General features: G+C 41.3%; 1 protein-coding gene across 1 annotated transcript in view; it reads left to right on the forward strand.

The window, feature by feature from the left end:
• Nucleotides 1–939: 939 nt before the first annotated feature.
• Nucleotides 940–17,855, forward strand: part of adgra2 (adhesion G protein-coupled receptor A2) — a 40,160-nt gene continuing 23,244 nt past the window's right edge. Inside the window, exon 1 of the mRNA XM_061037833.1 lies at nt 940–1,930. Within this exon, the coding sequence (XP_060893816.1) occupies nt 1,623–1,930 (308 nt within the window). The 5' untranslated portion in view covers nt 940–1,622. The remainder of the gene's footprint in view (nt 1,931–17,855) is intronic.

The raw sequence follows: 17,855 nt of genomic DNA on the forward strand, positions 1-17,855 counted from the left end.
ACAACAAAAGCAACACTCGTGTAAATGATTTTGAATTTGGCTCAAGTTTTAGTTAATGTTCAGAACATTAGTCTGTATTGTCTGCATTCAGCGGCAACCTACGTCTAGCCATCTAATGCTATCATTTTTGGCAGCTTGATGTTGCCAATGGCGTCCAGTAAGAATAAAATAAAAGCTTTTTGGAATAGAATAATGTGACGCTAACTCGCCTAAGATATCTACCATGTGAGAGCTGAGTCACATTATGTTTCCAGGATCAGGTTGTTCTGCATAACAATAACGCTCTCTTTACAACATTATGTAGAATTTGTTAATGTGTATTATTCATTATCTCCCCTCTTTGCAGATAGAATAAATGTTCTTAGATCAACTGTCAGTCACACATACATTCCTCCAGAGATCCTAAGCATCCATCCATAACTTTAACGACATTCCTGCTTCATAAAACCTGGATGGCAATGACCACTACAAATCAAAAAAACAGCAGCATTGCTGCACAGGCTGATCGATAAGGCATAAACCCACCAAAAATGTCCACTTGCTGATCCTGTTTAACATTAGCTTCCTCTTGCACCTTAAAGTAGAGTTTGAATTTTATTTTTATAGGCCTACCATTCATACAAGCTACACAATAAACATTATTATAAGAGGTAATGTGACATTATTCCTCACCTTTTACATTACAAATAAAAAATAAAGACACATAAGGATATACAAATTGCTTTTACAAAGACTTTTAAACTGAGATTGTCAAAATATGTTTTCTTAAATAACATCATAAAGGCAAACTGCAATAAACACATTATTCGACTGGGCTGATTGATAAAGAGTAATGAAAGTGTTTTCAGGAGGGCTTCCTCTCTGTACGGGCTGGATGCGCTAGGACCGCGGGGACCAGTGCGCAGGCGCAGACGGAACAGGCGCACTTGGGGTTGTAACTAAGCGAGTTTGAGTGTGACAGACGCAAGCAGGCAAAACCGCTAGATTTTGGGAATTACACAGGAGCCGAATAGGACCAGCTCACTTCTTGTCCGAACTTTTTTTTTTACTCCTGTTTGAAAGTTTTCAAAAGTTTCTCCTTAGAGAGATCAACGTAGACGTCGGGATCCGGGAGAAGAGGGGAGGAAAGTTTTTAAGAGCAGCGATACAACTGAGAAAAATGTTTGGGATTACACTTTTTTCCTTCTTCATATAAATGTCAGTGTGTGGCTTTTGACTGCTCTGCCGTGACTTTCATCAACCTCAAGACTGACTTTTACAGCGGGAGATATTCTAACGACTCTCCAAAGTATCCTAAAAGTGTCGTAAACCTCTCAAGACAATTAAGCCGACTAACAACTTTTTAAGACAAACTCTTGCGTCTGTGTGTAGGTGTTGAGGACGTTTGGATGGACTCACTCTCCTTTTATTTGGACCAGAGGGAGCTGTGCGCCCGGGCTGCCATGATATAACGGGACACTGTTGGAAAATCACTATTGCTAAAAGACCGGATGGTGAGAGTTTACTGCCAAGCGAAGGATTTCCAAGTTAACCATTCATTCAAGACCTAAAAAAGATACTCGTCCAACTTCCTCTTACACACCTCACACCCTCCACTGAAAGCTTCATGGTGGAGTTATGGGATGACTGGAGGCGGGGGTGCAGCTGAGGTGAGCTCCAGCCGAAGGACAATGTTTGCGCCCGGCGTTGGCATCCCTCCGCTGCCGGGGCGGCTGGTACTGATGCTGCTCCTGCTGTGCGCCTCCGAGCCCAGGCTCTCCAGGGCCTGTACCGGGTTGCTCGCCTCCACCAGCGGCTGCAGCTGCACGGAGGAGCGGGGGAAAACGCACAGTGTCCCGGGCCAGGCTGTGGGGAGGAGGGTCGGCTGCACCAAGGGGGAGCTGAGTGAACCACCGGATGGCAGCCTGCTACCCAACAGGACCGTCACCCTGTGAGTCTGAACACTGGCGACTTCACGGTTGTCTCCAAACTATTAACATATATCTATAGCACGATTCATCTGATGTGGTTTGTTGCACTGAGTGGGACTTCACTGTCTGACCTTGAATTCATTTGTGTCCTCTGTTATGACATTCCTTCTTTAATTTGTAAAGGTTAGTACTGTCCAATCATGCTATGTTTAAGCTGTTATAGCTTTTGCCAGTTTCACTTGGTTTATACTATAAGGGTGAACTTGCAGAGGACATAGTTTGGAAAATTAATTGACAGGATACTATATGGGTGATTTTGATGTATTTTCCAATAAATAGAAGAGTAAAAGAAGGGAGGCTGGAGTGTCAAAAATCAGATCTACACACTCATGCCTCTGAACCCATGACCTCAGGTTTAACTGTATTGAGATCTTGCCTGTAGTAATGAGGCTTATTAGGTCAGAAGTTTACATCTTGATTTAGTTTAACTCTGCAGAGGAGGGCTGAGCATCGCCTCTCTGTGAAGCATTTAGGGAAGATCAGCAAGAGGGCATGCTGACTGTAACACCCACCATGGCCCTGCCTCATTGACACGTCTGTCACTTTAAGTTTGACTTGCAGCTCCGTCTTTCTCCCACCAACCCCCTGTGCACATGGTGTGGGTGACTTAACTGGAATGAACAGAACACACACACATACTATACGTTCATATATATATACTAGAAAGAAAGAGCATTTGGTGAGAATCTGACAGAAATGGCTGTGGGCCTGGTTTGATATTTTTTAATTAAAAAGTTATTTGTGTGGTCTCCTTGGATAGAACATGTAAGAGCCTCATAGTTTGCCAAAGCACACTATCTCTCATGATGGATGCACCACTAATCTATCAGTGACACATAATTTTGGGGTGTTGTGTTGTTGAACACTTTCCTAACAGCCGCTCAGACTTTCTGTAGACATTGCTCATTCCCACAGTATGTTACTGTCTCTGTACTCTGACCCAGTGGGAGAAATGTTAGCTGCACATGGGCACAGTAAAAAAAAAACATGTTCAACTGCCCCTCTGCAGCGAGCATATGAGGTAAAGTAAGGGGATTTATGCCCCAGGAGAGCTGAAACGAGCCAGCAGTCCATTTATAGGCCCTTGTGTTTCTTGCTTAATAACGGCAGGATAAACATCTGGAGAACACATTGCTGGAAACAGTGGGGGGAGGGGGAGGGGGTGGTGGTGGCAGTGGTCGAGGTGATTGAATATAATCTTCCATTCTTGCATCTACTAATTTTGGTTTGGTTGTTTTTGTACACATGGCGTACATTCTGTGACACATTTATAATGCTGCAGAGCAAACAATTCCGCCCACTTTACCTTTGACTCTGGGGTCTGGAACGCTCATTTTCCTGAAGATTGGTTTGGTTCCTCAAGAGCCCTTCTCCCATCTTCATGACATTAGCTCCAGATGTGGAATGTGAGAAGATGTGTTGATATTCGTGTTATTCCTGACATTCCTCAACTCCGCTTAGAGACAGACTGTATCCCAGGTGCAGCAGGGGCGCTTTCTCTGTGCCCTACGCCGCCTCGGTCCCTCCCCGCGTCAGACAGCCTGACAGCCGGCTGTGCCGCCCTCTCTCTCTCTCTCTGGAGGAATCTCTCCTCCATGCTGAGCGAGCGAAGGCTAGAGGACACCAGGCTTTGGGCTTCCGGGGCCGGCTGCTACGTGTAATGCACAACAGCTGGCCCCTGTGAAACATTCCAGCTGAGGCCCCTCAGCCTCATGGGAAATCCCAACGGGGATTTGTTTATTAAAACTATTAGTTGGCTGTTTGTTGTTCCTGCCAGCCGTAAAGCAGCAACCAGTCGGCCTAATATTACCACCTCCTTCAGTCCAGTCTTGAGATGCACTTTGATTACAGATCATATATTTCTCAGTTTGTACGAACTCACACTTAGCGCGGGTTTACTGATGAATCTCGCTATTCTCAGCTATCAGCCATCTTTTGTCCCACTTTCCCTCTTTTCCTTATCTCCAGCTCCCCATTTTTCTCCCCTTCCTGCCCCCCTCTATCATGAGTTCATCCACACGCAGTAACTCTCAACCTAAATATTTAGCCGTCCTGGTAGGAAACTGCCATGTCCAAACTCCTTCCAGATGTGAGCCTGCGCAGCCTTGTGTTTAGGCCTAATTATGCACGGCTGCAGAGGAGCTGGATCACTGGGAGAGGAAGAGGAGCGGAAGGGTAGAGAGGGGGGAAATAGATCAGAGTGTGAAAGCTTAAAAAAGAAGTGCTTTCGTTTTAGTAGAAAGAGGGGAATAAAGGAGAAAGTTGAGCATGCGGATGAGAAGAAGAGGAGACCATGAGGGGAACAAAAAAAGAGAGCAGAGCGAGAGTGAGAGTGAGGATGGAGGAGGGAGAGGAGAAGCTTGGCAGGCGGTTCAGAGGGATGTGCCCCTGGAGACTGAAAACTCCCCAGCCCCTGACTAACAGATCTTTGACACTGGGGTGAGAGGGAGAAGAAGGAGGAGGCAGGGTTCCTCAATACAGCTACATACTCCGTGTCTATATTATTATCAATCTTTTCTGTGTGAAAGAGGAACTTTTGTTATTTTGGGGATGAAAAAAAACATGCTTGCTGATGGATGCATAGCACACACACACACACACACACACTCACTCAGTGTATAGAAACAGAGTAGTAACTCCTCTGGCTGCTCAGTGTGCTGGCAGCTGTGTTTGTTTTCATATTTTAATGGAGAACAGACAAATGAAGGGGACGTACGGTGGCAGTCTATGTGTGAAATGTGCTGGTGTTTCATAGCTTGTGGTTTCTACCCGATTCAAAACCGTGCTCCTCCCTTGGCGTATTTTGCTGTCATCATCTTCAGTGACTGATGGCTTCAGCTCAGTGGGTGCCAGCCCGGGCACAGATTCTCTGGGTGGGGGGTCAGCATGCCCGTCCTTGAACGGATGCCCCCTCATCCAAGACAGCTGCAGCGCTACACAGTTGCTGTCCGCGCTGCTGCACTTGGGACTTATGTGTCATTGTTGTTAGATGGTGTTCTGGGTGTAAGATAGAAATATTCCCATGAGGTCAGTATTATTTCTATTAGTAAGGGTCAGGGTTGTAAAAGAGCAGTTGTAATAGTGACGGTTTGTACTGGGGAGGATGTTGCTAAAGTATTAGTTTATAGTACACCAGGTGTCTTACTAACCTAGAGTCATATGACACGATTGATATGACCCTGATACTTCTACACTATAAAGCTACAGCTAGCAGCTTATTAGCTTTTATGTGATTGAAATGATTGAATTCCTTTATTTGAAAGGGGAACAAGTCGTGATTTTCATTTTTTTAAAACAAAATTTGCTGTTGATCCCTCAAACTATTTGTCCTCTTTCTATTCCCGTTGAGTTGGTGGTACTGTATAGTAAGCTGGTTTGCGTCCCACCAATAACATAACTCTAAAATAAAAATAAATCCATTCCACTTTCTTTTCAGTTTACAGTGAGAATCATCCAGTCACAAAACAAAGCATGTTTGGGGGGGAAAAGTAACTAATACACAGCAGCAGGGAAAGGAACTGCAACACCAGGCTTCTTTCAAAGCACCGAATTTTCCACTGTTAGCTTAGCTTAGCTTAAGGCCTGGAAACAAGAGGACATTATTATCCTACATTATCTAAAGCTAACAAAATCTGCATACAAGCACCTCTCAACCTCAGTAGTTAACTCACTGTATCCTGTCTGTTAAATAAAAAAAGTTTGCGTTTGTCCCTATTTCCAGTCTTTATAGAAAGCTAAACTTGGGTAACTAGGTTCTTGCTGGCGAGCTTCATGTTAAGTGGGATATTATATTGCTCATGCATCGCTCAGCAGCAGTACAAGTGACTTCACAACTTCAAGTTGGCAAATTGCAATTGTGAACAGCCTACTTCTGAAGCTGAAGGCTGGTGTGTGAACTAATGCTGTAAACCTGCACGAACATCTCACAAGAAAACAGCGACAGGCGGTCAAACCGTAGCGCTCTGTGAAAATGGGATACGCCACTCCCTCTGTTGAAAGTCATTGTACTATATCTTTGAAACTAATATTCTATGGCGGGAAAGTTACATATTAAAGCTTTTATGAAGTGTGACTTTCAGAGACAGTTTAAATTTATTTAACAAAATCAGTTTGCATGTAAATAAATGAGCTTTGAAGGTGATTATTGGCAGGTTCTGTTAGTTTGGACAAGACCTAGCTAGCTTTTCCCCCTGATCATTATGCTAAGCTAATTGGCTCCTGGATGTAGCTTTATATTTACTGAAACAAAGTTAAAGAAGTATTAAGCATACTTTAATTTTTTTATTTCTTGCAAAAAAGCAATGTCAGATTATATTTTTTAATGGATATCAGAACTCAAATTGTGTATCGTTGTTGCATATTTTTAGATGTTGGTTGTAATAATCCTCTTACAAAACATTCAAATGAAACCAGTCTGCCACTGGAAAAGTTTGAAGGTAGCATGGGCTTATTTCAGACATCCTACCAGGAGCTTTGAGTCGGGGGGGAGAGTCTTGTTTTTGCACTTAACCCCATATTTGTCTGGTTCCTTTGTATTTAATTGAAGCAGTCTGTAATCATTTACTTTACTGGATGACTCCTCTGTGTCTCCATTCACTGAAAGTCAACTCATCCCAGCAGTGTTATCTATTGGCTAGAGTATAAATCTGCATCTCTTTATTCCTATGTATCCCCTTAGTCACATTGTCAGTTTCTTACTTGTGGCGCATGTGTGGATGGACACCAAAGAGCCAGTGGTTGGTGTTGGGTTTGTGAGTCAGTGTGTGTTGAGACAGGAGTATGAAGCATCTTAAACAATCGCATTATCAGTGGAGAGGTTTCAGCAGAGAGAGCATTGGTCATTCCTGCAGCCAGGGGGTTTATTTATGTGGGAAAGGTGTTGAGAGGAGGGGGAGCGGGCTCTCCTCCACACATGTTAGGCGGGACCTTGGTCAGCAATAAATCAAAAAAGCAAACAAAAGGCCTGACACTGGATACTCCTGTGCGGCACCTGCCAGTGCCGCACAAGCCCGGGTCTGTAGTGCCCTTGCAGGTCAAGGTAACGCCAACGAAACAGGACAAATCGTTCCTGCTACATGCACTGTAGGCTGTTCAATGATAAATGTGTATTTCACTATCACCTCATTGTGTTTGTTGATTAAAAGGCTGCAATATTTCAAAATCTGGCAGAAACAGAGAGATATGTTGTCAGAGTAATCTCATACCCCCAAGTGGCTTTATGTTATTTTAGTTTTTTTCTTCCCCGCGCTCTCGTCTTATCTTACTCCAAAAAATGCCTGACTTTGACTTTTCTCTGCCAGTGCTAACTTCCCACTCCCTGCGTCCGACCACAGCGGCCCCCAAAGTTCCTGCTTGGGGTCGACAGCACACGGATACAGACGGAGATAATGGATGTGTATAGTTGGAATGCCTGTGGCTGCAGTGTGTTAGTGTTTCTGATCTGCTTCTCTTGAGAACTGTTCCATGACAAAAGTGCAAGTCAGCCAGTCGGTTTGGAGAACGCAAAGATAGAGTTTGAGCGCTTTGTAGCTGCTTTTTTGATGGCTCAAAGGTTAAACAAATTTAATCCAAGTATTCTCTTTTTGTAACATATCTTAATCTATCGATATGTATGATACAATTTAACTGCTGAGTCAGAGAATGGGGACAAATCAAGAATAAGAAGATTTTCAGATATTATAAGAACATTAAAGTAGATCAAAACATTTTTCAGAGTTATGTACCATGCTGTCAGCCCAGGGCTTTAATTCAAAATAAAGCATCATCATTTCTTAAACCAGTTTTAAATAAAAAAATGTCATTGAATGGTTACTTTAAATTGGAAACCTTCATGTATGAGAAAACACAGAGCAGTTCTCAGCTTTGCACTGTAATTGTGTTTGGATTTAGTAAACAGCAGTATCAGATTATTGTTGAGAGGACAGATGACATCTCGTGACACTGAATGAACCACACATCAGACTGGGATTAAATAGGATTGATGCTGTATTTTTCGTTATTTGCTTTCTTATAGAAGTAAAGATTTGGAATGATGTTCTTTTGTCTTTGGTGCAGAAGTTTCGGTTTAAATTTGCCTCTTTGTAGTTAAACATTATCCGTATACTCACAATGGCTTTGCCAAGCTTTGAATTTTCTTTTACAAAATGTTTATTTGTCTCACCACTATTACCACCTCATTTTACAAGAATGTTTAGACAACTGTGTCTTATACCTGTTTTATTGTATCTCTTTACTTTCTGAAAAACGTTTATATCTTTGACTAGCTGCAAAACGTGTTTCAATTTTGCTCTGAATAAAAATGTAAATTAAAAAAAAAAAACATTATCCGTACAATATTTTATTTTTTATTTTCTGACAAGACAAAGATTAGAGTGTAAATAAAATATTAGCCATAACAATACTCTACTATAAAACAGGCAAGTCAGGGATTTCCTTACAATGTTAAACCAGTTTGCAAATATTGATTTAGAAGCTCAGTATAACAATCAGGTGCTAGACAAGGAAGAGACCCAAAAACCACAATCCTACAACACAAACTGACCTGGAACCAGTTCTGGGCCGCTTTATGGCACTTGATAATCGGGACAAGTTTTAGCCACAAAGTTATGGATAAGCAGTTTCAATGCATTAAAGAACCACAAAAAACATGCACCTTGCATCCAAAAACTTTTTTGCTATCTTTTGTATTTATCTCTCACCATTTCAATCTTGAGTACGCTGTAACATAAAACCACAAGATATTAAAAATCTGCCAGAACAATTCTATCATCAATCACTCCTTCTGTAAATACAAGCTGGTTTACACCCACAATCAAAGGAACAGTTGCATGTTGAAATAAAACTGGAAGCTTTTATTAAATCTTTGTTGATTGAGTAAACCGCTATTTAAAGACACAGTACGGCTGTGCGTTCCTTCAGCTGTAATCCAATCACTCTATGGAAAGCATGTTGGTCTACCATATTGTAATAACACATACTTTATGATTAGTTAATGAACTCTTGCATCGAAACTTATCGACACAAAGTAATAAGGAGTGGGGGGTGACATAAACATTGATTGTGATACCCTGCGGTCACACAGAAAGAAAACAACAACAACAAAACAAAGACACAAGCTTCTCTCGGTTGCCTCGACAGACACGGTGAGAGTATCTGGAGCAGAAAGATTTTTGCCAACTCTTTTGTAAAAACAGCCTGATTTTCCCAGCAGTCTTTGCTCGGGAGGAGAAAACAGAGGCTGGTTATGAGACAGAACAATGAGACAATGTTAGCCAGGCATCCAGCACATTCCTCTCACTGTCTGAAAAGACTAAATCTGCTAAATTGCCTCATTAAAAGTGTAAAAAGACTTTAGACAGCAATTAAACTGACTATTGTGTTCCTGCTCTGCTGCCATAAACTTTCCAGTCTGGTTTGTCTTGACTTGTCTTTGACTCTAAATATTGTAATAAGTTATTGCAGCTTCACAGAAAGGCGGTGGGATTTGAACTCCTGCTCTTTGGCTGTTAATATTCATCACAGCTCCTTGTTTACATCTTTATAGTTCAGCACCAGTAAACTGTGTACAGTTGACAGACACACACTTCAGGGACGGTTCCTGTTAGCCAAAGTCGATGAATTGTCTAATAAGACATCCTCCAAGCAGGGGGACCTTCCTATCTGTGTGTGTGTGTGTGTGTGTGTGTGTGTGTGTGTGTGTGTGTGTGTGTGTGTGTGTGTGTGTGTGTGTGTGTGTGTGTGTGTGTGTGTGTGTGTGTGTGTGTGTGTGTGTGTGTGTGTGTGTGTGTGTGTGTGTGTGTGTGTGTGTGTGTGTGTGTGTGTGTGTGTTGACCCTTTTGCCTGTGCACACACACATATGGGAAGGGCGTGCACGGCCACAGTTCTCAAAATAGTCTCCAGTACTCCCCTCTCTAATTAGAGACATTTAAAAAACCCAGGTTTTAATTTTGGACTAAAAGCTTGCAGACCACTTATGCACACACACACACATCAAGTTAAACATACACATTTTCCGTATAAATAAATCTGATAGGTCACACACTTCTGCATCTAAATCTGCACACACACACACACACACACACACACACACACACACACACACACACACACACACACACACACAGAGCCACAAACCACAGAGCCTTACTCCTCGACGCAGGCTGGTAACCCAAGCACAATGCAGTGTGCTCTATAATAAGTGGTTGCAAATATCAAATGCAGGAACACACTCGTGCCTTGAGGCAGGAAAGTATGATAATAAACCAAGCAATGTTTCAAGCAAGATTCTCTCCTTTCGATAAATCATCAAACTCATTAATCACTGCAACATGTATGACATGCATCTGATCCAGCCTTTAATGTGGCTTCTCTCCCTGTTTGAATAACTCAATTAAAAATGATTTCACAAAAAAAATATTTTGAATGCAATTACATGAATGTTCCTCTCGGCAAATGGGGCTTGTAGCTTGGCAGCGTTCACTGGTGGCCACTACAAGCCCCTCCGGTGGGTCGGGCACAATGGGCACATTCACGTCTTGACATACATTTGCTGCTAAAGTGCTTGTTGTGCTTGAGGGCATTTAGTCTCTCTGTTACATTCAGAGCTGTGACTCCCTGAGGACAGACTCAGGGTGCAGGGGTCACCTGGGACGACTGGTTTAGGTGGCTCTCTGTCTTTTAACGACGAAAGGGTTAAGCTATTTGGGACGGACGCAGGCGCTGAATAGTCAGCACAGTCTGGAGGCCTCTTTTGAAGTACTTATTGTAACAAAGATGACACAGCCAACTCCCAGCCTGAGAGATCGCTCTGTTATGTTCTTCTTTCATCCCTCCTCCCTCCACCTTCCTCTTCTTCTCTGCAGAAGTGTCCATTAGCAGAGAGAGACTGAGAGGTGAGGGTTTGATTCAGCTGATGCAGCTTTTGAAGCCTGGCACAAATACAACTGTCCACCAGCGTATATGTGCAAGCAGTCGCTGGTTATGTCACTAGTATTGAATCATTTTCATTCCAACCAATGAATTATAATAATCATAATTTACAATGCTATGCACAGCCTGCACAGTAGCAAAATAATCCACAAATATGCACCATATTCATTTTACAGGGTTGGGTGTCCCAGTCTGGCCAATATGAAACTTTTACTATTTTATTTTTTCCAAAGCCCACTAACACACGTTTCCTGAATTACAATTTACTTTTCCCAAAACTATAAACTCGAAAAGAAGCCACACTTCGTCTGGCCAAACCTCAGTCATCTGAGACTAAATTAAACTCTTCATTCAAAACATGTTATCTTCCACCTAAATTAAAGTGCGGATTACTTCCTGCCTTCGGACGACACACAGAAACTGACAAATACACAAAAGCCACCAAAAGAAGGGAAAAATTGCTATCATGGATCCAGAAGAGTCATTATAGGGAAACATTTCTGAGATTCTGAAAATCATTTGGCTTGTCACCATTAGAGTTATGGGGACAGACACACACATTCCAAAGTGGTACAGTAGAAAAGTTGGGGGAACAGAAAGCATAATGAAACTCTATTTTGAAAATCATCAAATATACACAATAAGATATTTATCTTTTATTTCTTTGCTGACTTGGTAATCTGTTGTCTAGCAGTGTAAAACAATAACAACAGCAGCAACCGAGAAGGATATAGCAATAAATACATGAGATCATTCTGATAATCCCACAGTTATAGTAAGCCAATCAATCAATCAATCATTTTTTATTTGTATAGCGTAAACTCATAACAAGTGTTATCTCGAGACACTTTACAAAAACTCCTAAAAAGTCCTAACTATAAGATTTATCAAAAAGGAAAGTTTTAAGTCTATTCTTAAAAATACAGAGTGTGTCTGCCTCCCGGACCCCAGCTGGAAGATGATTCTTCAGATAACTGAAGGCTTTACCTCCCATAGTACATTTAGAGACTGTAGGTACCACTAGCAGGCCCGCATAAGTACAGGTAAAAAAAGTTTTCTACAAATTATGATTATATTGTTCAAAATTATATTTATCATCCTTTTTCGGGAATATAAAATGCAACAGATACAAAAAGCACATGGTTTACACTAACACATAGACACAATCAATGGAAAAAACATAACAAAAAATAAATAAATAAATCAAACCATATGACTCTTATGTAGCAGTTATATTGAAGACAACAGTATTGGCTTTAAAGGTCTTGTTTGGCTGTACAACAAATGATGCTTTCTGAAAACACGAGTTTTCCTCTGTGTCGATGTGGGTTGAATTCTTTGCAGATGACATTTTTACATGTCAGTAAAAAGCGCTGTTGTAAATCATAAAAACAAGGATTACACTCACGTCATTATTCCTATTACTGTATGTCAAGTCAAGGAACAGATTTGGTTAAAAACATGCACCATGCCAGTAAATGTATGTACCGGTGACACACACACACACACACGCACACACAAGCCAACACACACATCGTGTGACATGTCATGACCAGGAATTCCAGGCGACTGATGAAGGTCCACACCAATTACTGTTGCAGGTTTGTCCCAACAGGAGCCCCAACACAGCAAGAGGTTGGATGTGTGTCAGTGTGTGTAAATGTACAAAAGTCACAAAAGGTATAGACTGCTACATTGAAACCAATTAGCAATAGCTGTTGCACAGCGCAGCAGTGTCATGCTCTGATTCGTAACTATGTTCAACCTTTCAAGAAGCTGCATACAACTGATCTTTTACCTCTTTAGTCTAATAGCTAAAATATTTATTTGAACCTACTTAAAATGTATATTAGTTACCATGGCATTAAGACCTAGCAACCATGACTTCATCCAGTGGTTAGTTAACTACCATTATTAACCCTATAGACATCTAGTTAACCCTATAGTCATCATGCCATTGGAGAGTGAGGGGTCAGTAAGGGTATCATTAGGTTATAAGAGTTATACAGTCTACACCCAATGCTTAGTCATTAGTTGGACAGTTGAACGATTAGTGTTTCCCAGAGCATGATAGGCTCTTTGGACTGCATAGTAGATGACCAGAGTTGAAATAGAAGGGACGAGAACTTGTTGAACGTAGCAAACTCATTGCTTGCTTGTCCCTATCTTAGGTTGGAGGGCAGAATGGGGTAGAATAACCAGTGTGCTCATCCATACAGCTAGTTGTCGTCTCTGCAAGGCAATAACAATCCTGACTCCTTTAACTGGCCGACACACAAGTAAATGCACTACTCAGACCAGCAAACTAACAAACCATGTATGGTGAGCGGGAGCTGAGACTTCTTAGAGCCTGTTAATACAATAAACTGCACAACATCTGATATTTCCATTAAAAAAAAATCCCCAAACGTACCAACAACACAAATGTATTGGAGAGGTAAATTTGTGTTGCTGTATTAGCTGAGGAGACACGTAGCAGTTAGTTAGTAAAAGCAACTTGTCACTCAAAGGGACCAGCCCTCGAATTGAGCACAACTATACATCAAACAGGCGAGTTACATACAAATGATTTCCTTCTAAATTTGTCATGAATAGCAACCTGCTTTTTGTAGGGTGTGTTCATATAACATTTGTTATGAATGGGCACTGTGCAAATGTAGATTGATTGATTGATTGATTGATTGATTGATTGATTGGTTGGTTGAAGATAGACCAAGATTTGTTTTTATCAGGCTTTTTATATGTTGAATGCTGCTGTAAAGTCTGGCATTTTCATATGAGACCTTAAGGGTATTGGAGCCATCCTCAAGTGGCCACTTAAAGAACTGCAGTCTTTGTCACCTATGCATTATATTAAATGTTTTGCCTCATATCGCTGCTGGGTTAATATAAGATTCAACCGATCAGCAGGTTAATTTAGCTTGGCTCAAAAATAGGGAGAAGTTGCCTGGCTATGGTTTTATGATGCCAACCTACATCTCATTATGATGTATTTAGGATAGAAAGATATTTCCGTTGACAGTGCAAAAACCCATGTGTAAAAGCACTAAGATAAGAAAATTGTCATTCCTCTTATCTAACTATTGGCAAAAAGTTATGTGTTAAACTATTCCTTTAACTCAAACACTGTTTACTTTTAAAATACAGTACCATCAACATTTGACGTATCATGGGACACAGGTATTGTCTTAGTATTCCTTCTCACTTGTGTGACGTAAGCTCATCATACAGTAACTGTCTCTTAAACGAGTCCAGCTTATCCTTTCGGGGTCAAACTTCAGCATGATGTCGCTTGGTTTTCGATGACATAGACCCAACATTTGGACCAAGTTCATCCTCGGAAAACCTGCTAACAGCTAAATTCAGTAATTCACTTTTTAATCCGTCTATTGGTTTAGCTAAAATATTTCTGTTGATCTTCTCTGTCTGTCCTTGTGTGTGTAATGTGTATACAGAGAAATGCTGCTCCTCTGTGAAGTGCCAGTAGGCTATACTTTAAATGCAACTCTGGCGACAGGACACTCTCAAATGGAAAGCAAAGAGGGAAAAAGCAGTAAAACACACACTGATGGTTTTGTATAGAGCGTTCTCAGCTGTAACATACACAGTCAAAGTGCTTACACAATGCAGTGCTGTTGGGGTAAAAGTGGATAATCGCGTTGCTTTGAGCAGAATTCAATTACCTCCTCGGAAAATTCCCACAAGCCTAAATTATTATTTCTTTATATACATATTATGAACTTAAGCACTGCTGTGGCACAGACCAGCGTGTGCATTATAGCGTCAGCATGCTAATTAAACCAAGCTTAATTCAATAATGACGCACTGAGACTCTCATTGAAAATCACTCTCATTATCTGGCTCCTATTGGTCTCTGAATTAGGACGGGATTTATGGCACGTTACCAATCTCTTTCAAGGGTTCTTGTCTTTCACCTCGCGTGTGGTCCTTGAGGGTAAGAGACCTTTCCAGAGTTAAATGATGTTTACACAGAGGCCTGTTGGGTTGTTTTGACTCTCTTTATTAGCCTGAACCTGTGTATCTCAGTCTCTGTTGGCCTTGGATTGTTGGATAAACTCCTCATGCTGTTTTATCTGCAATGACTAACAACCAGACAGACTGCAGCAGCTTCAGGTGGATGCTGCAGCACTGCTCTGTTTTCAAATTGAAAGAAAACATTACTTATAGTCAAAGATTATAAAAAGTAATGAGAGCAGGAAGCTTAGCCTGCAGATACAATCTTATTAAATCTAAATCCCTCTGTAAGGCTCTTTTTCTGTTTGTGGTTTTCTGTAGAGACCTGCAGCTACACAGAGCTCCCTCTCACAGTCCAGCATGCATAAATATTTAGAGGGCAATATGAGCCAATCAGAATCTTTTCACTCAAATGTATCTCATTCATGTCCGGGACTGAAGGCCAAACCAGGATGAAGCATTTCCTTTATATTCATCCAACTTTCCATCCAACAAGATTTAAGAGTGTCTAGTATGGAGACAAGATGAAGCTTGAGGTGCAAAGATATTGACACCAAACACTCAGGGATAACGGACTGCAAACAGGACATCCTGTTGAGTTTTGTTTTATAGCGCTCTCACTGTGGTCAGAACAGCACATAGAAGGATGTGTTTTCCCTCGCCGTTCCTCTGCACCAGGTTGTGATCTGGAAAGCTGAAAGGACTCCGTTCACAACACTGCACGCCTTCAGCCCCACCACAGAGACGACTCCTCTGTGAAATGATTGGCTGACAATGACCCACAACCAAAAGCAGCTGTAGGAAGCTTGCAGCTTTTGACAGACAGTTACAGTACACACAGGTACACACAGACAAAAATGTACACACACACACACACACACACACACACACACACACATCAGGTCCTCTAACGGACCCGAGGCAGTGCTTTACAGTCAGAGGATGAGCAAGTAAATCAGAGAACACTTAGGATTTGCGACATGCTGTCATGCCCATGAGTGGCCCTCAAAGGCTTTGCGGCTTTAGGAAGCAAATTGAGCAAACCAACAAAGTGAGTGGCACGGCGCAGGGAGGAGTTACTGTGGTTTACGAGACAAGTCTCTTTGTATGCTTTTTAGTTCTTCACACTCTGTCACGCACCAAAGAAACCCTAAACTGTCACTGAATTACTGCACTTGCTACTGAAACATAAAACATACTAGGAGCAGTTAACATGCATTGTATCTCCATTCTGTTTCTGTAAATCCATACTCAGTCCAACTGATGCATGCTCAAAGTTTGTTTTGCTGTTTATTGGTGAAACAAACTTTTGGGGTATTTTTCATGAACTTATAAGAGCAGTTTGGATATTTGACATGTCTAAAGCTTACAGTATTAAGGGTACCGCATCTTAATCATGCCATGTTTCTTTCCTGCCCTCCTGAGTCACTGAATCAGATTCCCTGCTGGCTTGTTGGACCATTTTTAAGGTTTCAGTCTTTTTTTCTGTTCATCATCTCTACAGTACAGAGACACAAATATGCTGAAAAGCTCAATTAACTTAAGTCAACTTTCAAAGAAAGAATGTGGTCCATAGTTACTGCAATCAAGTAAATTGTTTACAAATATTTGCAAAGTTGAGCCATTTTGGTCACATTCAGGGCCAGGTTATTCATCTTGAAATTGCTTGGGCAAGAATACACAACTAAAAAAAAGAAATGTATGTAAGGTTTTTCTACACATGGTAACCTGCATGAATGAGATTAACTTTCCTCAACCAAAGAGAACATTTAGTATGTTTTAGAGTTTATTATCAGTTCAGGTTGTTCACTGTCCAACTCACCTTAGTTGTCTTTTTTCCCACAATATCATTGTCAGAACAGAGCACTAGTTTATCATGCTGCTGCTGTTTTCTGGCCCTGGTTGACCCGTCTATGAGTACAGCACACATAAGCCTGACTGGTGTCTGTGTTTCTGTGTGACTTGCCTCTTTTCATATGACCTCCTGCTCCTCTTTTTGATCTTCATGTAAATAAATTATCAGGAACAACTGAATGAGACTCTGGAGCCTGACGTGGTTCTGTTTTTTCTTCATGAATTAGAGAAGGATCCAATTAGCCCATCTGATATCTTAAAAGGCCTTTGTGGTCTGAAGGGGTTAAGTGAATGAGAGATACCATCCATAGTCTGGACTTCGTTAACACACTGTTAATGTAACACACAGTTTTGTGTTCTTGAAAGCAGATTATGCCATCTGATCTGTCACTTAAGACGAGGAGACAGAAGCCACTCATGTACAGTAACAAGACATTAGGCCTCTATAAGTAGCCTGGATTTCTATAATGAAGAAGCTACTCATCTTCTCTGCTTGTAAAGCTCTGTTAACCTTTGTATACTGCACTGATGAAGGATGAACTCCTCGTCTGCCTCAGCTGTCACCTGCTTCTAAACACTGCTGCATCTGTCTGCTAGCCTTGCAGGAAGTGCTCTCTCTACAACCCCTGACCTCTGAAATCGGGTTCTGAATAAACAGCTAATTGGCTGGGTTTCCTGTTTAGCCTGATGGGACTTCGACTATTTCTGTCTGTTTACAGAGCTCTGCCTCGCTCTCTTTTTCTCAGAGTTGTATTCTCTGTATTGTTTATGAAAGAACAATGTTCTTCACTACGACTGTGCTCCAAACATCAGGCTTGTAGGATTATACAGTAGTGACCGGCCTCTGCTACTCCCCTGTGTTCCTGGAAATCTGCCCCTTTTGTTGTCCGTGTGGGTTTCTCTTAGCTCATTTTGTGGGTTTTGTTTGTTTGTAAAAGTCAGCTTTCATGTCCTAGTCTACAAAGTAACAAAGATAATGGAAATATTATGTGTTGAAATATCTTAACTTGAGACAAATGAGAATTATTGTGATGCAATGACTCATATGAATTAAAAATTTTTTCAGACATGCATGCCCACAACACATAAATAAACATATCTTAGCAGGTTTAAAAGACATTTTCAAAC

The sequence above is a fragment of the Labrus mixtus genome, chromosome 5, assembly GCF_963584025.1.
Source record: "Labrus mixtus chromosome 5, fLabMix1.1, whole genome shotgun sequence".
Classification (NCBI taxonomy): Eukaryota; Metazoa; Chordata; class Actinopteri; order Labriformes; family Labridae; genus Labrus; species Labrus mixtus.